The sequence below is a fragment of the Macaca fascicularis genome, chromosome 12 (assembly GCF_037993035.2).
Source record: "Macaca fascicularis isolate 582-1 chromosome 12, T2T-MFA8v1.1".
Classification (NCBI taxonomy): Eukaryota; Metazoa; Chordata; class Mammalia; order Primates; family Cercopithecidae; genus Macaca; species Macaca fascicularis.
Window position 1 is genome coordinate 57,325,329 of NC_088386.1, and position 17,965 is coordinate 57,343,293.

General features: G+C 32.1%; 1 protein-coding gene across 20 annotated transcripts in view; it reads left to right on the forward strand.

Annotated features, from left to right (window-relative positions):
- SLC4A10 (solute carrier family 4 member 10) overlaps positions 1-17,965 on the forward strand; it is a 391,994-nt gene that overhangs the window by 263,253 nt on the left and 110,776 nt on the right. For 7 of the 20 annotated variants that reach the window (XM_065525564.2, XM_065525565.2, XM_005573309.5 and 4 more), the window contains 3 exons: positions 7,947-8,038; positions 9,594-9,683; positions 15,060-15,217. In XM_065525564.2, coding sequence (XP_065381636.1) covers positions 7,947-8,038; positions 9,594-9,683; positions 15,060-15,217 — 340 coding nt within the window. The remainder of the gene's footprint in view (positions 1-7,946; positions 8,039-9,593; positions 9,684-15,059; positions 15,218-17,965) is intronic. The other 13 variants (XM_065525570.2, XM_065525568.2, XM_065525572.2 and 10 more) reach the window with 3 other exon arrangements.

Below are 17,965 nucleotides of genomic sequence, written 5' to 3' on the forward strand. Positions count from 1 at the left end.
TGTATGAAAATTAGTTTTCTCCAGATTTGCTTCATATTAATCAGTTTCCATACTACTGAATCAAATATACATAAAAAATGTAGAATAAATGCTTTATTAAATAGATAAAGATGATTAGATGTAATTTTGTCTCAGAGCATAGAACCAGTTCTTAATGACAAAATCATTTTTGAAATACTCATTTGATTTTTGGGACTTTTCAGTGACTGAATATAAGTCATTTTTGTTACATAAAAGAGTCTATAGTTGTGCACACATTAAGTTCAATAAAATTATTATGAATACTTTATAGTAAATATCAACTTATGTTTGTAGAGTCCACTGAACATTCTGAGGAGGTATAACTTGCTTTGAATCAAATCATATATTTAAAACATATTTTATTCTAAATCACAATTTGCTTTAAAATAAGTGATATATAAGATAACAAAACTTGAGGCTTTTATATTCTAAGAGATGTATTACAAATGCTGTGCTTTTGTTACGCTTATAATGCTAGTATTTATTTGGTATGGCAATGTTAAAACAGAGTCAGTTATTTACAATTTTGGCTATGGGCTTATGTCTACATGACTCCAAAAACTTTATTACAATATTCCCAAGAATTAACTTCTAAGAATGCATGCAGATTTTATAAAAATGGACTTTTGCCTTCATAACTTTTGCTAGAAATCAGATAATAAGATATATGTCTTTAAGAAAGAGGTATGTTTCTTCAAAGAGGCAAGGATCTTGCATTTTGAACTAGTTAAAATTTATACCTTAAATTTCACTGGAGATAATGTTTACTCTAACAATAATTTCATGACTTTTTTTTTTGAAGTAAGATGCTATAGAATTTATTGGATCAATGATTTATTGTAATATGCAGATCTAGGCACACTGTTTGTTACTGCTTTAAACTTCTATTAAACATAAGAGGAGATGGTAGAATTATAACTGTGAATTACAAATCTACATATAGTCACAAGGTTTTCTGAGAGCCCGCTTTTTGTCTTATTTAAGAAACGGTTTAGTTTTCCCGAAAACTAGAATCTGAGTGATTCTGAAGTGATTCTGTCACCATCTGTACAATCAGCCTTTATCTGAACACATACAAATCTTTTTGAGGCATACGTAAGGGCAATAAAAACTTGGAAACAGTTCTAATAAGATTCATATACCCAATTAAGTATTGTTGTAGAGTATGCTGTCAGAAGTGGTTTTCTAAGCCTAAGCTTATAACACCTCCTTATGACTCTGTTTTGCTTCCTCACACACTTTGCATAATTATGTGTGTTGAGAATTCTGAAAATATGTATAGACTTCACCAATTTAGAAATAAATCTCCTACCCAAAAATGAAAAAAGTACGAAAGACCTTTACTACTGAGGTTCTCAATCTACTTAGGAACTCTAAGGCCTGACAAACTCTAGATATATAAACAAATTGAAATTAATAGCCATAAATATGAATTGGACCTTATGTTCTAAATATGCAATCTAGATTTAAAATTTTGTGCAATAGTTCAGAGAGATGCAAAAGGATTTCAAAACATCAAAAAAGTAAAGGTAATACTATTAATTTTTTAAAATCCTTAGTAAAATCCATTATGCAAAAAGATGGACTTTTTAAAAAAAGATTATAGAATAGAAATTAAATAGGGCAAAGATTTTCCCAGAAACTTTAAAACAGAATACATTTTCCTCCCTAAGCATAGTGGTAGAAATAAGTCCCCGTTTCTTGTTTAATGTGCTGAAATTGTCTCAAAAACAAACGGAAGCTTATGTAGATAAGCCTGAAAGAGTCGTACAGAATAAAGTTTCTACTTCCTTAATTGACTTGTGTCTTGAGCATGTTACCTTGTTAATACTCTCTGGGGTTAAACATTCAGACACTGTATTTCAAATGGGGTCTTCACTGTTTTATAGATTAGATTAATAAAATAGTGCATTTCCTTGCTCTTCTCCTTCCCAAGTCTACCATTCTTTGTCCATTCCTTTTTTAGTGATTTGTGATAATTTGTCAGTCTCATCTCAAAACACACTAGTTAACTTTTCTTGGTATTCTGCATTCTCTTCAGGGCTAATGTGAAGGATGCTATGGATTCACCATGCATTTTTAATGCCACCATGCTGTGTTTAACTTTCACTTTTCATTAAGCATCAAAACTGTGAGAATTAAATATCTGATTCTGATATTTCAATAAAAAGTGACAGTTACATTTGGCAAAACAACAGCAAAAATAATAGAAAAATAATATCTACTTTGACATTAGCACCCTGAAAAGGGTATGGATGGTAAAACACTCAAGATAAATATATTGAAAATATTAAAATAATTATTTGGACTAGGAAGATTTTCTAAAACTAAAAATAAGACTTTTGTGTTAAGTGATCTAGAAGGCAAAATTTATCAGTATCTGTATTTATCATTTAGGTCATGTATTCAATTACCTTTTGAGACATTGGGATTATAAATCTATTATAAAATATTATTATCCTTATGATAACTTTTATATTTTTGAAGATAATTTGGGATTATTAGTTTTGTTAAGTATAGGGTGTCTTTATTCTGCTCTGTCCTTTACTAATAATTTCTAACTCTGTTTGTTTTCCTTCACATATCTTTTGTCTCTCATAATCTGAATACTTTCCAGTTGTACCTTTTATTTAGGATCTCAAAAGGAGTTACAGTGCAGAAAGTCTCTAACTACTGTTCAATGCCATAGTTTACTGAAAAACAGTTAGACTTGGGAGGACGGGACATAAAGTTCACTCTTTAGGCCTGGGTAGATTTCAGACGTTAAAGCAATGTACACATATGTATTGTGCATAATATTTATTTATACTTTTGGAAATCAGATCTATTGCATTATAGTTACTTCTTTTACAAATGCTGTACTTTTAATTTTCAGATGCATGTTGTCTTTACGTATTTAGATATTATGTATTTTGTATTAGATATTAAAAAATGCTTTCTTGCTTTTTTAATACAATGGTCTCATAAATAAGATATCCAAGGTGTAAAATTTATCCCTCATAATGTTCTACCTTTGAAGAAAAAATAAAGCTAGAATAATAATTCTTAAGATTGCTTGAGAGAAACTTATTAAAACATTTGTGTATATTAAATAATTAAACATTGTTTAATAAGTATGATATTTTCTACTCTTCCAAGAAAATCAAGATGACATTGTTGACACAACTGATGGGCCTGCCCAGAGGCTATATTGTCATTACAGTTTTGGAATGTCAAGACTAGATCTTAAGAGCGAACATAATTCTAGTATGATGTGTTTGGATTTGTTATTTCTTATATTGCATTAATGATTTTCAGGCACACTAATTTTTCTCCAAGTTTAATTGTTTGCATACTTTTCATGATTTTGAAGTGTAGCTCACCTAATCAGCATTTTCTAAATATTTAGCCCTTCTTTCTTTATGTTTTCTATTCCCATGAATAAATGTATTGTTACACATGTATGTAACTTTGTCATTCATCTTTATATTTCTTTATTTTGCTCTGTCTTATGTCTGTCTCTAACAGGCTCATCTCATCTCTGTACTCCCTCATCTCCTACCCTTTGGGTACTCTAAATGCGTTGAAGGTTTCTGAGGTAGTGTAAACCAGCTTGGTCTCTAGGTTAATAGTAATGTACCTCCATGTCTTCATCCCAGTTTCCTTCTAGTGCACGTAATTTACAGTGGATTAAGCAGTAGAAAATAATGATACATTTATGCAATATATTCTATTGATATGAATTTGGCCAAATATAAATTTAAAAGTTGCTAAGCTGCTGTTTTATAATACATATGTGCATACTTTACTTAAAGAAGAGAACTATAGCTAAAGACAAATGAGTTAATATAATACTCAACAGGGTTTTTGAGAATATACCTTTTTTTCCCAATAATGAGGTGCTTTAATAATACTGCTATTACTTAAAGTCATAAAATAGTACTTTTGATGTAATCTCATGTTCCTTCCCTACAACTTTATGATAAAGAAAATGACTTTGCCAGTCTCATAATACACTTAGTGAAAAATGTATGGTGTAACAAGCAGAAAAACAGCTTCATTTTTCTAGTTAGTATTTACTCAAAATATTCTCAGTTTTCTCCTATGCTAGCCCCATATCTATTATAATTTGCCCTAGAAAAATACATAGTCTATAATAATTTTTATCTGACACGTGTGATCTCTCCATGAAGGCTCAGAGGAAAAAAATGAATTCATAACTCAAAGAAAAGTAATTCAAACAGGTGCTAATATGAATACTATATAATATATATCTTAATTGATAAGATGTCAAACAAATATTAGAAATTTTGATTTAAGGTGAAGAGCTCTTGAGCTTAACAGGTCAGAAATATGTGTTTAATAAATAGCAAAGAAGATATTAGGTTTCTCAAATGTTTCCATTTACATTTAAATAGTCACAGATACTAGTTAACTTTAGTGATATCCACTTTTCATCAGTTTTTAAATAACTTACCCTGAATATAATAAGATTACTCAATTAGTGTCTTTTTTCATAGTCATCCTCATGCCTCAAAATTATGTATGTATTATAAAAACAAATAATTAAACATTGCAGTGACATTCATTTATAGGAAATAATATGGGCAGTGATTAGTGGACAAAGGTAATATAAAGAAACAGGTAAAAAGCATTTGTTTGTAAGTACTGTGGCATAGCACTTTAAAAAAATTACTGTATACAATTAGCATTCATAAAGCTTTCACACATATATGAGTGCTAAATCCTAACCTTATACTAATTTTTTCCATGAGGGGAAAATATCCTAGCAAATTCTTTGTTATTCTATTAGGAAAATATTCACTTCTGGCTGAAGATAAAATTCTGTACATGAAAATTATCATTCTGTGAACCACTATTGCCTTAGACATCAGCAAGAAAATAAGAGATGCCCTTCCAAAATCTGAATTTATTGATTCTTCTTGTGTAATAGCATTTCAGTTAATGAAATTAATTTTGAAATTTAATCCATCATCTTCTTCTGAAAGGTGGTAATAATTGGCATAAACTAATTGGCATAAAGAAAAATATATTTAAACAATGATTACAATTGATAATAGAACTATAAAATTATTTTTAATTTATGAGGTTTCAATTCATTCTATATACTATAATTCATGCATGAATATTAGTTTTATATATACAACAAATAAAATGTTAAACTTTTTAAAAGACTTCTATTTTTTCAAAATAACCCAAATCAAACCTGTTAGGTTAATTTTTAAATAGTATCTCTTCATTGTTCTATATACTACCAAGTTGTGAAAACTGCCTTGAGGATATACACATTTAAAGTGTATTGTTTCAACTTTAGCAAATTAACTTACATTTTTGGAAATAATAGACAATAAATAATAACAAGATTTGAAATGCTATTTAAACTTTGCAGGACTTTTGATGTCATTAAGTATATTTAACTATGAATATTAACTCCTATTATTTAACTACTGCTCTGAAATATAAAAGATATACAATTTTTGGTCTTTTTGTCTGTCATAGGCTAGTTTTTGTGACTTTCTATATTAGCATACATTCTATAGACATATCTAAAATCTAGGACTAGCAAGAAGTTTACTGTCATCTGATGTGTCTCCTGCTAGTTAAACTCTCAACTAGGTCATTATCAACATCACTTAAAATATTTATAAAAAATAGTTTCTAAATCCCTTGTTCATTATCAACCTTATAAAGTAATATTTTATAAAATTGTTCTTATTTTAGAACAAGAATAGCATACAATAAATCTCAAAATATATTACTTATTATAATTATTACATAAATATTAGTTATTAATTACTGTAATTATTTACAAGGAGAAATACAAGTGTTAATATTTTAAACATACTGCCTGAGCTGAAGGTAATTTATGAAATGCTCTACTTAAAGTATACAAATGAATACATAACGTATTCAAATTTGTTCAAATTTTAAGTTCCACATATTTTCTATCCAATTCAAAATTTAATCTCTTCAAAGTTAATGACTTTGCACTGGGTTGACTTTTGTTTTGTATGTGTTTGGTGATATAACTAAATAATTGTTCTTCTGTGTAGATTTATACCACATGAAATGATTTATTATAAGAAAGCAGGTATATGTGTATTTAATTTATCCATGACTTGAATTTCACCACTCAATTTTACAGAGCATTCAATAAATTTAATTTTAAATATATCTAATGTTCTAACTCTTTAAAATATGGAGAAATGATGTGAAACTGGTGATTGAAGACATCCGTTAGTAGCACAAATGCATTATATAAAAGGTTTTTTTAAAACTATAGTTATTATTTTGAGAATGGTAAATTGAATGGCTGCTAATGAACAGTTCACAGTCATAGCTGCACATTGCGGTTAGAAATGGGAGAATGAAAATAATTTATGTAGCTTGTATGACATTTATCTGAAGTTTACATATTTCCCTAGAATATGCTATAATCAGAATTTGTGAACATGGTTTGAGGTGAACTTATTTTAAAAAGTCATTTTATTTTCATCTTCTCCAAATATATTATTTTACATTTTTTAATGAAAGTAGTGAAATCCTTAAGTTCTAGAATAATATTAGAATAATATTAAGCCTATGACTTTCTGGCATTATAACAACTTTAAACCATACAATTATTCCTATTAATAAATGACCCCTGCTTGAGAGGCTTACTAGTCTAAAAAGCAAACTTATAGTAATTTTTGAAAGTAAATAATTAGTATTTTTAACCCCAGTTGTTAATTTCTAGGTAACAAAGAGTAAGTGGACTTTCAGGAGAGAATTTAAAGGAAAGGGTTTTTGTGGGGGGTTTTTGCATTTACCCTGGGAGCTTAGAGAAGTTCAGACAGAGACCAAAGGGATTAGAGATGACACTAAAGGTGAATTTAGAATAAAGTTGGGATTTAGGTAAGTAGAGAGAAGAGCCAGGCAGAGAGAGTGTTTCTAACATCTACAACTGATGTGAATAAAAGCACTATTTTGAGTCATTGAGTTATTATCATAAATATGGGCAAGACTTCAAATTTGAATTGTCATTATTCATTTCACAGAAAAAAAGATGGGGAGACGTTTAATTTTCATTGCATTGCTAACTATGAACAAATTTAATATGATTTACTGCAAACAATGTTTCATATTTAGTGAATGATGGAATTTAACCCTTTCTAGTCATTGCCACACTCCCAGTGCTACTATCCACTGAACTCTCATCATCTTCCCTATAATAGGGAAAAGAACTACAAGATAATTATGATTTAGTTTAGTGTTAATGCAAAACTAATACAATTCAAGTTTTTATCTTTTCTCATATCACAGACTAATATCAGTATGCTTACATAATAGAATAATCAGAGGCATAAAATCATATCCGTAGTGTTCATACTATGTGAAATAAAGGTATTTCTAACCGAACCCCCTTACATAGACTGTAAGAGTTATGGCCAAAGAACTTTTTTTCATTGGTTTGGCTTTTTAGATGCAATAAAACCTAAAAATATACTGTGTATTTTTCTGATAAATATCCGTCCTTTTTAATGCTTTACATTTTAAATTATTCAGGCTGAGCTTAAATCTTAACAGATGTCTATCTTGTCTTTTTATATATACCATTAGTTTTGGTTGAAATCTAGAAATCAATGATGCTTCAAAATCCTGGCAACATTTACATATTTTTGTATATAATCCTTATTGAAAATAATCTTTTAGAGTTTTTATCTGAAAATTGGTTTAATTTTTTACTGAATTCTCCCATTTCTACCTGTAACTAATAATAAGAATGTTTGTATTAATATAGATCTATTTATATTGACCCTTCATGCTTACATCATAAATTCATTAAGAAACCTGTTAGTCTAGTTTAATTGAAGTGCCTATTTCACTCAGTATGTCTACAACTATGTAAGTAATTGTTTGTATTCTGTCACAACAATCTCTTTTAGCAGGTCAGGTTGTTTCTCCTCAGTCTGCTCCAGCCTGTGTTGAAAATAAAAATGATGTTAGCAGAGAAAACAGCACTGTTGACTTTAGCAAGGTGAGCTTTTCTCCCTCTCATCTAAATAAGTTGCTAAATTACTACTAGAAATTACTACCCATTTTAAGAGGTGTTGACACAATATTTTGCATGCACTTTTTTTGTTTCTTGTCAAAGCTTGATATTGTTACAGATAATGTTAGCATTAAGTCCACGTGTAACATTTTGCCTATTCAAAAAAAATAAAAAATAAAAAACCTGAACCTGTGAGTTTTATGCATAGTATTCATGTTTCAGCCACTTGGTGTAATGTTCTCTCTTCCAATAAAAGGAATAACTGGGCTTCACAGGGAATTTAACAAAAGTTTAATCTATTTTTGTTTGTTTGTTTTTGTTGTTCTTTGTTTGAGACAGTCTCGCTCTGTCACCGAGGCTGGAGTGCAATGGCATAATCTCGACTCACTGCAACCTCTGCCTCCTGGGTTCAAGCGATTCTCATGCCTCAGCCTCCCGAGTAGCTGGGATTACAGGCGTGTGCCACTGTGTCTGGCTAATTTTTGTATTTTTAGTAGAGACGGGGTTTCACCATCTTGGCCAGGCTGGTCTCGAACTCCTGACCTCAGGTGATCCATCTGCCTCAGCCTCTCAAAGTGCTGGGATTACAGGCATGAGCCACCACACCCGGCCAAGTTTAATCTATGGTTTAAAAACTTTGGCTAGTATGTGTTCAAAATGTGTTCAAAATCACTTTTCCTCTATTTGTGGGAAAGCAAATCACAATATAAAACTGAATTGTTAATGTAATCAAGGAAAAGTCATTACTATAAGGAAATCCTAGAAGGACATAGTAAAACTGAGCAGAATTTTAAATAAAAACATATTAAGAACTGACTGTGTTGAGGGATACATCTAATTGGAGACAACTGAAATGAAATCATTAACTTGAATGTATTCTTAGAAAATGAGTCAATGACGATAATGTGATTTTAATTAGCAAATTTCTGACATTGTATATGTGCCATTGCAAGCTATGGCAAAGTAACAATTGAGTAGAAAAGAAGAGTTTCTAGCTGGGTGTGGTGGTACGTGCCTATGGTTCCAGCCACTTGGGAGGCTGAGGTGGGAGGATTGCTTGAGCCCAGGAGGCAGAGGCTGCAGTGAACTGAGGTCATGTCACTGCACGCCAGCCTGGGTGATGGAGTGAGACTCCATCTCAAAATAAATAAATAAATAAATAAATAAATAAATAAATAAATAAAGGCAATGCAAAAGAGGAGTTTCAATACTTGGTGAAAATATGGCAGGTTAACAATTCTCTTTATCTGAGTGGCTGAAATAGAAGTAACTCAGAGTAATATTTTAATAAAGCCCTTAGCACTGGCAATAATTGTAGTAGTGGGAGGAAGTGGGAATGGGTGAAAGCAGTAGAGAAAGTAGCCTGAACCAAGGTTCTGAAAAGATTAATAGTGATCAGCTCCTTGGACCCGTTTCAGAATCCCTCTGACAATGCCTAAATAATCTAGATCTAGTTATGTGCATGCTCTCCCTCTGGTGCCTGGCGGAGTCTCCGTGGGAGCATGGTGTACCAGCTTAAGTCTGTTAATTATGCGTGCAGGGACTGGGAGGCCAACAAAAGGGGCATACTAGTCCATGTGGGATGAAACAAAGGCATGAAAAAGGACCTCCACACCAGCAAGAGAGAGAGGTGAGGGCATACTTGGGCTCTATTTCTACAGTGGTTCAAAGCTCATTTCACTGTATGGAGACATGTGATTCAAACATTAAGCCAGTTCAAATGTATTCCATCTGCCACTCTAAGAGCTATCTTTTCAAAGCATTGCATCTTCATTCATCTGCAAGTTGGAAAAAGTTGTCACAAACTGCCATACATTTAATTTCTGATATTCTTAATTTGAAATGATCTTAAAAGCAATAATATAACAAGCTGCATATTTATGTATAAACACATTAACAGCATAAAGAAGGCATATTTAACATCCTCAGAAACAATCATTATAAACCACATAGCTCCTCCTTTCAAATAAATTGTGATTTAACTTTTTAAAAATAATATAACCTTTATACACTGATTGTATATCTCCATATCATTTTGCTTTTGGTTGTGTGACCTGTCTTTGCAGCCTTCAAGAATTCTTCATCACATATGAAAGAAAATGAAGATTGCCAGTTGTAGGCAGGAGTCTCATCTTCTGGTCCCCCCAAACAGTTAAAACTATGGAAGAGTCAAAAACCGATTTCCTTTCTTTTAATCCTTTTCTTTCTCACCACATTTGTGATCACTGGCCCGTTTCATCTTTTAATAGGCAAGTTAAATTTCTAGAGCCCTCTACTTAGTGTCAACTGCCTTTAGGCCTCAGTCTCTTGTTCATAGCATGGCACACTGGAAAGAATGTGGCTTTTGAGAAAGAGTGTGAGATCTTGAATCCCAACTCTGGCATTATAAACTCTCTGATCTTGGAGAAGTTCTCTAAAGTTCAGCCTTCTCATTTGCAAAGTAGGAAAACTATTTACAATTTCATTGTGAAGATTTAATCAAATAATATATAGAGAGATCCTGGGACAGTGCTCGACTTATAGCAGGTGTTTAATAAAAGGTGGTTACACTTATTATTGTGGCTATTAGTAGTAGTAGAAATAGTAGTGTCAGAAATAAAACACCAGATCATAATTTAATGTTTTGGTCTCCACTGGGTCTTTAGTGCCTTAAATAGTATTTGGTATGTATTTGTTGAATGAATCCTTCAAGAGCCAAAGTAATGTAAGCCTGATTTTGAAATTTAAAAAAGACTGAGTAAGATTTTTTACTTTAAAGCCTGAGAAGGCAGAAAAGTAGAGTTTGAAAAGAGCAGTTGTGATCTATCACTATGGAAACAAATTTTAGTGCCAGATTTTGCAGGTGCATGAGTTGATTTTTTTTAGCCTTATGATTTTAGTTTTAGTAGTGAATTTATCAAAATTCACCTAGTTTCCTGGTTAGTTTTCTATTTTAATATTTTAAGTCTTAATATGCAGATTCCAAAACCTCAGCATCTTAATATGCAGATTCCAAACATTTTGAGGTGTTAAGAAAAACAAGGTCTTTATTCCTCTCATATGATTTGATCATATTTATTCCATCTACATTCAACCTACATATTTGTAATCCTTCCAATGTATAGACCTGTCACACTTACTTACTTAAGTAATGATTTAGAAAATAACTGAAATTATCAGGTTTTAGCTTCCCATAATACATTTAAAAAGCAGATGTTTCAAAACACTATTTGTTTTTGTTTTTCAAGCTGACAGTAGAACGTAGCTATTTTATGTTGATGGTGTTTTCTTTTACTTCAAATGACCCAGAGATGGCTTCACATAATTTTCTACATAGAAATAACTTTCTTCTGCATCTAGCTTTAGTGTATGAAGCATAGTACAAAGAGTTGTATTATTTAATCCTAGAACTGTAGGAAACCTTAGACATCTCCTCATTTAGTCAGCAAGAAAGCTGAATTATAGAGTGATTAAGAGAGCTGTTCAAGATCACTGGCGAGTTAGTGTCAAGACACCATTTCTCCCCAGAGAATCCCTGTGATGTTTCTTGTACTTTCTATAATGGGCTGAAGGCTTAAACTTTCTCCTTAAATTTCCATCTGTTTTTCCTTTAATTCTTAGTGTGTAGTTTGCCCAGACACTTCCAATTTCACCTTGATCTTCTATCTAATTTCATTCCCTGTTCCCTAGAAATGTAACTGTTTCTCATCCACAGCTTAAGTATCAAAGGCCCAGAAAGAAATCTTTCTGTTATTAACATAAAGATGAGGTCTGGAGAGCCCAGAAGCATGAGTGTAAATACAGACCCAGAAGAGTATAGCTTGATTTCTTCAAGATCCTATCCAGAGGACCAGAAACTTCCAGGATTTCCTTCTTGTCCATTCCAAGTGTTTGTGTTCCACTTGACAATTGTCTTAGGGATGTAGTTCAACCTAGATTCTCTAGACCTGCTTTACGTATTTATAATTTCGTAAGAGGTCACAGTCAGGTCTTTAAACATAATATTTTGTTATATTAAAAGTTGCTTAGGGGGCCAAGGGCATGGTGGCTCACACCTGTAATCCCAGCATTTTGGGAGGCCAAGGCAGGAGGATCACTTTAGCTCAAGAGTTCGAGATCAAGCTAGGCAACATAGTGAGACCTCATCTCTACAAAATCTAGAAAAAATCAGCCAGGCATGGTGGCACACCTGTAGTCCCAGCTACTCAGAAGGCTGAACTGGAAGGATCAGGATGGCTTGAGCCAGGAAGTTCAAGGCTGCAGTGAGCTGGGATCGCACCACTGCACTCCACTCTGGATGACACAATGAGACCCTGTCTCAAAAACTTAACCAAACAAAAAAAGATAGTTTGTTTGTCAAATAAGTTTCTTCATGAAGTATATAGTACACAAACACAAAATATAGGGTTGCCCCATAAATAATACAATATATAATTTTACCTAATATAGAATAATATAATTAGATAATACATAATCAATTACTTCCCAAAATATATGATTACTCCAAGAATAATGTAATGAGTATAATACAATGGCTGCCTCAGATATGTGCTATAGAACTATAACTTATTCCATTTGAAGTCAAAAGATGAATTTGCTTCTCCTGAAATTAAATTCTGTATATTTTAATGTTTTCTCTAAATAACAGGTATCAATGACATATTAGCTATTTTGTAAGCTTAAAGATCATGTGTAATGACCATATATTTTCTTTTACAAAATTCAACTATTTTAACATACTATGTACTTATTGATTTAATTAAATTTCATCTTTAAACAGTTATTTCTATAATCACCACCTCCCTGAGGCACAGACTTTAGTAGTTAAGACAATGGCATTTGTCAAGCAATAAATGAGTTTATAGAATTTTCAAAGTGGAATTTAAACTTCAGGCATTATCAATATAATTTATATTATCAATTACTAGATTTTTTTGTGTGTGTTTTTGAGATGGAGTCTTGCTCTGTCACCCAGGCTGGAGTGCAGTGGCCGGATCTCAGCTCACTGCAAGCTCCGCCTCCCGGGTTTACACCATTCTCCTGCCTCAGCCTCCCAAGTAGCTGGGACTACAGGTGCCCGCCACCTCGCCCGGCTAGTTTTTTGTATTTTTTAGTAGAGACGGAGTTTCACCGTATCAGCCAGGATGGTCTCGATCTCCTGACCTTGTGATCTGCCCGCCTCCCAAAGAATTACTAGATTTTTTAAAAAGATGTTTTCTCATTTTAAATTTTATTTCAGTATATTTATATTGTATCATTGTTCTTTCCATTGAGAGAGAAAACTGTTTATTCTTTTAGTAATAGAAAGGATTATGAAATTTATTATGTTTTCCTCACAGAGCTAACAGTCTATGGGAAATCTTCTATTCCCTCCTTGGGAATTTTTGCATTACAATGAAAATGTAAAGCATTACTAATTTAAAGCATCTTAAATCTGTACATTTCTCCTAGCTAGATAAATACCTACAAAAATACCACAACAAATCGCATGAAATTTAACCTTACTTATTATAGTAAATAAATACTTTTGCTATCTATACATTAAAAGATCAGGTCCACAAAAGCAAAAATATTTGCTATATAATCCAGTGTACATGAATTATGAATTTACAAATGTATATTTGGGAGTACATTTGTAGCTTAAACACTTTGGATGTATAATATTATACATTTTTATAGGCAGTTTTGCTTTGTTAAATCATTCTTCCTTTCCTTTAAAATAAAATAATGATTCTATTTAATATTTTTGATGGAGTACTGTAGGATATTTTTATATTTAATCCTTGTGAAAGAATACATGCTTCATATACTAGGTTATATATTTTGTGGTATCCTTATTCTTTGGAAAGATTAATTAGTTGTAAAACTTCCAAATAGTTGTACTATGATCTTGATTTCAGAAAGAAACATATTTAATGTAGTCACTAAAGTATTACCATGGGTTTTTTCATTTTAAATTTTTGAGAAAAATATTCTCAAATCATTAAACCTGCAGAAGAACTATCTAGGCTAAAAAAATCTTCTCAGCCTCCTCATATTTGCCAGAGCTCATTCCCCTCTCTCTCGGCTATTCTCACTTTGATCTTTGGCCCTCATTTCATTAATATCAGAGCATAAGATCAATTACTAGAGCAGATAAATTCTTATTCCCCTAAAAACAGAGCTTCATAAAAAGTAACTCAAGTGAATTAGAAACAAGACATAGATCTTGTACAATTTACATTAAAGTCACTGCTTGTCTTTCACTGAGGCCCTGTACATAAAATTGATACTTATTGTTAAGGATATTTTGCATTCATTTTTTAGACTTCAGCCTTTATTTTTAGCATTTCTTCTTGTTAATGATCACTTTTGCTTTGTGTACATTCATTTCAATCACAAACATCTCATGTCAGAAATTCAACTATAGCTCTTCAGTAACTCCAAATGTTAATATTTTATTCTGATTTTTTCTACTGTGTCATATCTAAATTCTCAGATGAAAAACCAATATTGAAGAATTACCAGGCCAAATATAGAATGTGAAGAATATAGAACAACTAGAAAACAGAAGAAGGTTAAAGTCATAATTTATACTGTAAAGAGAAACATGATTATATTTCTTTTGACATAAGCATATTTGAGTATTAATTAAAATGTATTATGTACAAAAGTTAGGTAATGTAGTATAGAAATATCAAATCTGTTGGCAAATGCTAATTAAATTACGGTTAAAGAATAGTTATTTAACTGAACTCACATACTTTTCCCTGTCTAAAATTTCAAGATTGTTGAGACTGGAGAAACTTTGTTTAAAAATAATAAGTAGAAGAACTAGAGTGCTCATCTTATTGATGACAAGTTAAAATAATCCACAAGTAAAGAAAAAAGGTTATTATAGAAAAAGGGCAAATGAGATGTTTAACTGTGTGTATTTATTTAAACTATATTTATTCATGGATTACTATATGTGAAGCACTGTGCAAGAATATGATTTACCAGATTTTTCCAATTTTGATTTATCATATTTACCTGGTGATGCTTGCAGGTTGATCTGCACTTTATGAAAAAGATTCCTCCAGGTGCTGAAGCATCAAACATCTTAGTGGGAGAACTGGAGTTCTTGGATCGAACTGTAGTTGCGTTTGTCAGGTTGTCTCCAGCTGTATTGCTTCAAGGACTGGCTGAAGTCCCAATCCCAACCAGGTAAAGAGTATAAAAGCGTCTTTTGTATTTTTCTTAAACTATCTTTTTGTGGAAAGAAAATGAGGATTCAAGGTAATTTTCTGTTAGAGTTTTGACTAGAAACTAATGTGAAATCCACAAAACTACTATTAATTTTTGTTTGTGGAGGAGGGGAAAAGTGCTTTAAAAATTATTCTATTATTTCCTCCCTTCTCTCAAGCTTCTGTTTCATTTTAGGCATATTCCTCATCTCAAGGTACCTTGAAGCCATATGAATTCTTTTTTTTTTTTTTTTTACGTTTTTGGTAAAAGAAGTGGTAACATGTTAGCTTTTTCTCAAAGGTTGCATTAAATTGTCTGCTAAAGAAAGAAAGGATCCTGTGTATGAGTGTGGTCAAATTCAGAAATAGCAAAGTTACTAAGGTTTGCTTACACTTGAATAAGAAGGCCTTCAAAATACATGTAAGTGCCATCGTTAGGATAGCATCAAATATATGTTTCAATCCTAGGCATAGTGGGCTTCCCACACACAGGGTCTGTAGAATCACTGGTAGAAGTATTATCGCAGTGTGGTTGAATCAGAGTTAAAAGTACAAATTTAATTTGATGATCGGAACTTGTTTCTCATTTAACAATAAAATAACAACTTAGGGATAATACAAACTGAATTATGCTGTTTCTCACTTTTTAGAATAAGGCTATCCATTACTAAAACTGTAAAAAAAGAAAAAAGAAAGGAAGGAAAAACAGAATATCAACTTTAGCACATTAGGTTCCAAGCAATTTACCCAGGAACCTTGTTTTCTTCCATACTCCTACCATCAGTGTGATTCCAAAATGCAGATAGCCTTTTACTCTAGTCCTTTCCTGCAGCAAAACATGTCTATTTAGGGCCCTGTTCCCATATGGCTGGTGCCCTTTGTTTGATGCTACAGCTATCTCAAAAGCTGTTAGTGTGCCTCCTCTTCCAAACATTGAATGCCTTAGCCAAGTTACTTGATGAAAAGTTCAAGTACTGTATCAACTGTAGAATATATGTCCTCTATGGATCTTTGGCCTTAACTCAAAATATAGCAGATTACATAACTCCCTGCTTTGATTATGGATAAAATATTCTACAACTATGGAATACACAGCCAGGAGAGGCCTCATTTTGTAAGAACTCAGCTGACTGGAATGGGATTCAGTGTTTAAGTACCTATGTCTGACTATGGTTTGGGGGAGGAATCTAGTTACTGTTCAGATTATAGAAAGAAGTCTATATTTATCCTGTTTGAGGGTTATTGAGATTTCTGATACACATCAACTTTTATGTACAAAGGGAAAGGATGAACTGAGCACATTAAAGTGGCATCTGACTATGTGATTCAGGTTATATATTTTCTATGGACAACCTGTAACCTATCCAAGGTTTCTGGGAGTCTGGGATTCATATGTAAGATGTTAAACTTGTTAATTGTAGAGTTACTATTATAGCAGTTGAAAATTTCTTTTCAGTCTGCCAAGCAGTGCCTTTGTGTTCCACCACTTAGGAAGGTGTCTGGTGAACTATGAGCAAATGATGGCTATTTATGACAATGATAGTTCTTGTATTTAAAAAGAAGGAAAAGAAAAATTCCCACAAGTAGAAAAAAGCCGTGATGGGGTTATATACCCTTATTTGAAAACTGTCGGGTTTAAGTGACCTTATTTCACACTGAGATAGCAAAATATGTGTAGAGAACAATGGAGAAAAAAATTAGGGCCACTGTAGAGCAACTGTATGAGAAGAGATTTAAAGACAAGACTATTTAGTTAGGGAAGGTGAAAAATAGAAGAAGATTAGTTGGACAAACAGAAAAAAGAAAGCCATTCAGGGTTTCTAATTATCCTTTTTTGGGGAGGACAAAAGGGCATCCTGTTAATACAATGGCAACACACAGTAGAAATGTCAGAAAATAATCTTTTAGAACTTTAAAAATAGCCCATGGAATGGAAACCTGAAAAATAGCAAGATGTACATAGGTTAGGAAGTTTCTTAAAAAACTATTATAGTTGATAAAGCACCTGCCACCAAATTAAACCATTCCTGTTTTTAATGTCAACTGGACATTTCTACATAGTAGAAATTGGCTTGGATTCAGTTGTCACTGACACACACACAAAAATATTGTCACATCCTCTAAAATTGTGTAATATTTGCCTCATGTAAAAACATGTACAATCTCTAAAGATTATACCTATATGAGGAGTAGAATTATAGTAACTATTTTAGTACACTTTGTAAAGCCATTAGTCTTCATACTTAATAGCATAAACCATTTAACAAATTAACACCATAGAATGATATGGCAGAATATAGGGCATTCTTTAATTTTCACAATTTCCCAGAAGGATTGACCTTCTCAGAGACAGAACAATCACCAGTCTGCTAAAGTTAGAGTATCTATTGATTTCTTTAAAAGCACCACTTGTGATGATGAATTTGCCAAATGTTCGACCTAATTTAGATGGAATATTATAGTGCAGACACTATTTTTATTCCTCAGCATTACAAATAATAGATCATTAACTCCCCATTTTCTTCTACCTGGCTGATCTTTGATTCCTGACAATAATTTTTTATAATGAAAATTGCACATACACCCACTGTTTTTTGACTCTATATTTTCTCTGTTTTGCTACTGTGTTACCTTTGCCCCCTTTGAACTGTTCACCATTTTGCATACAAGTGAGTTTTCTTCCTTCCTATTTAGAAAGGTCTAATCAGATTTTACTTTTCACACTTTC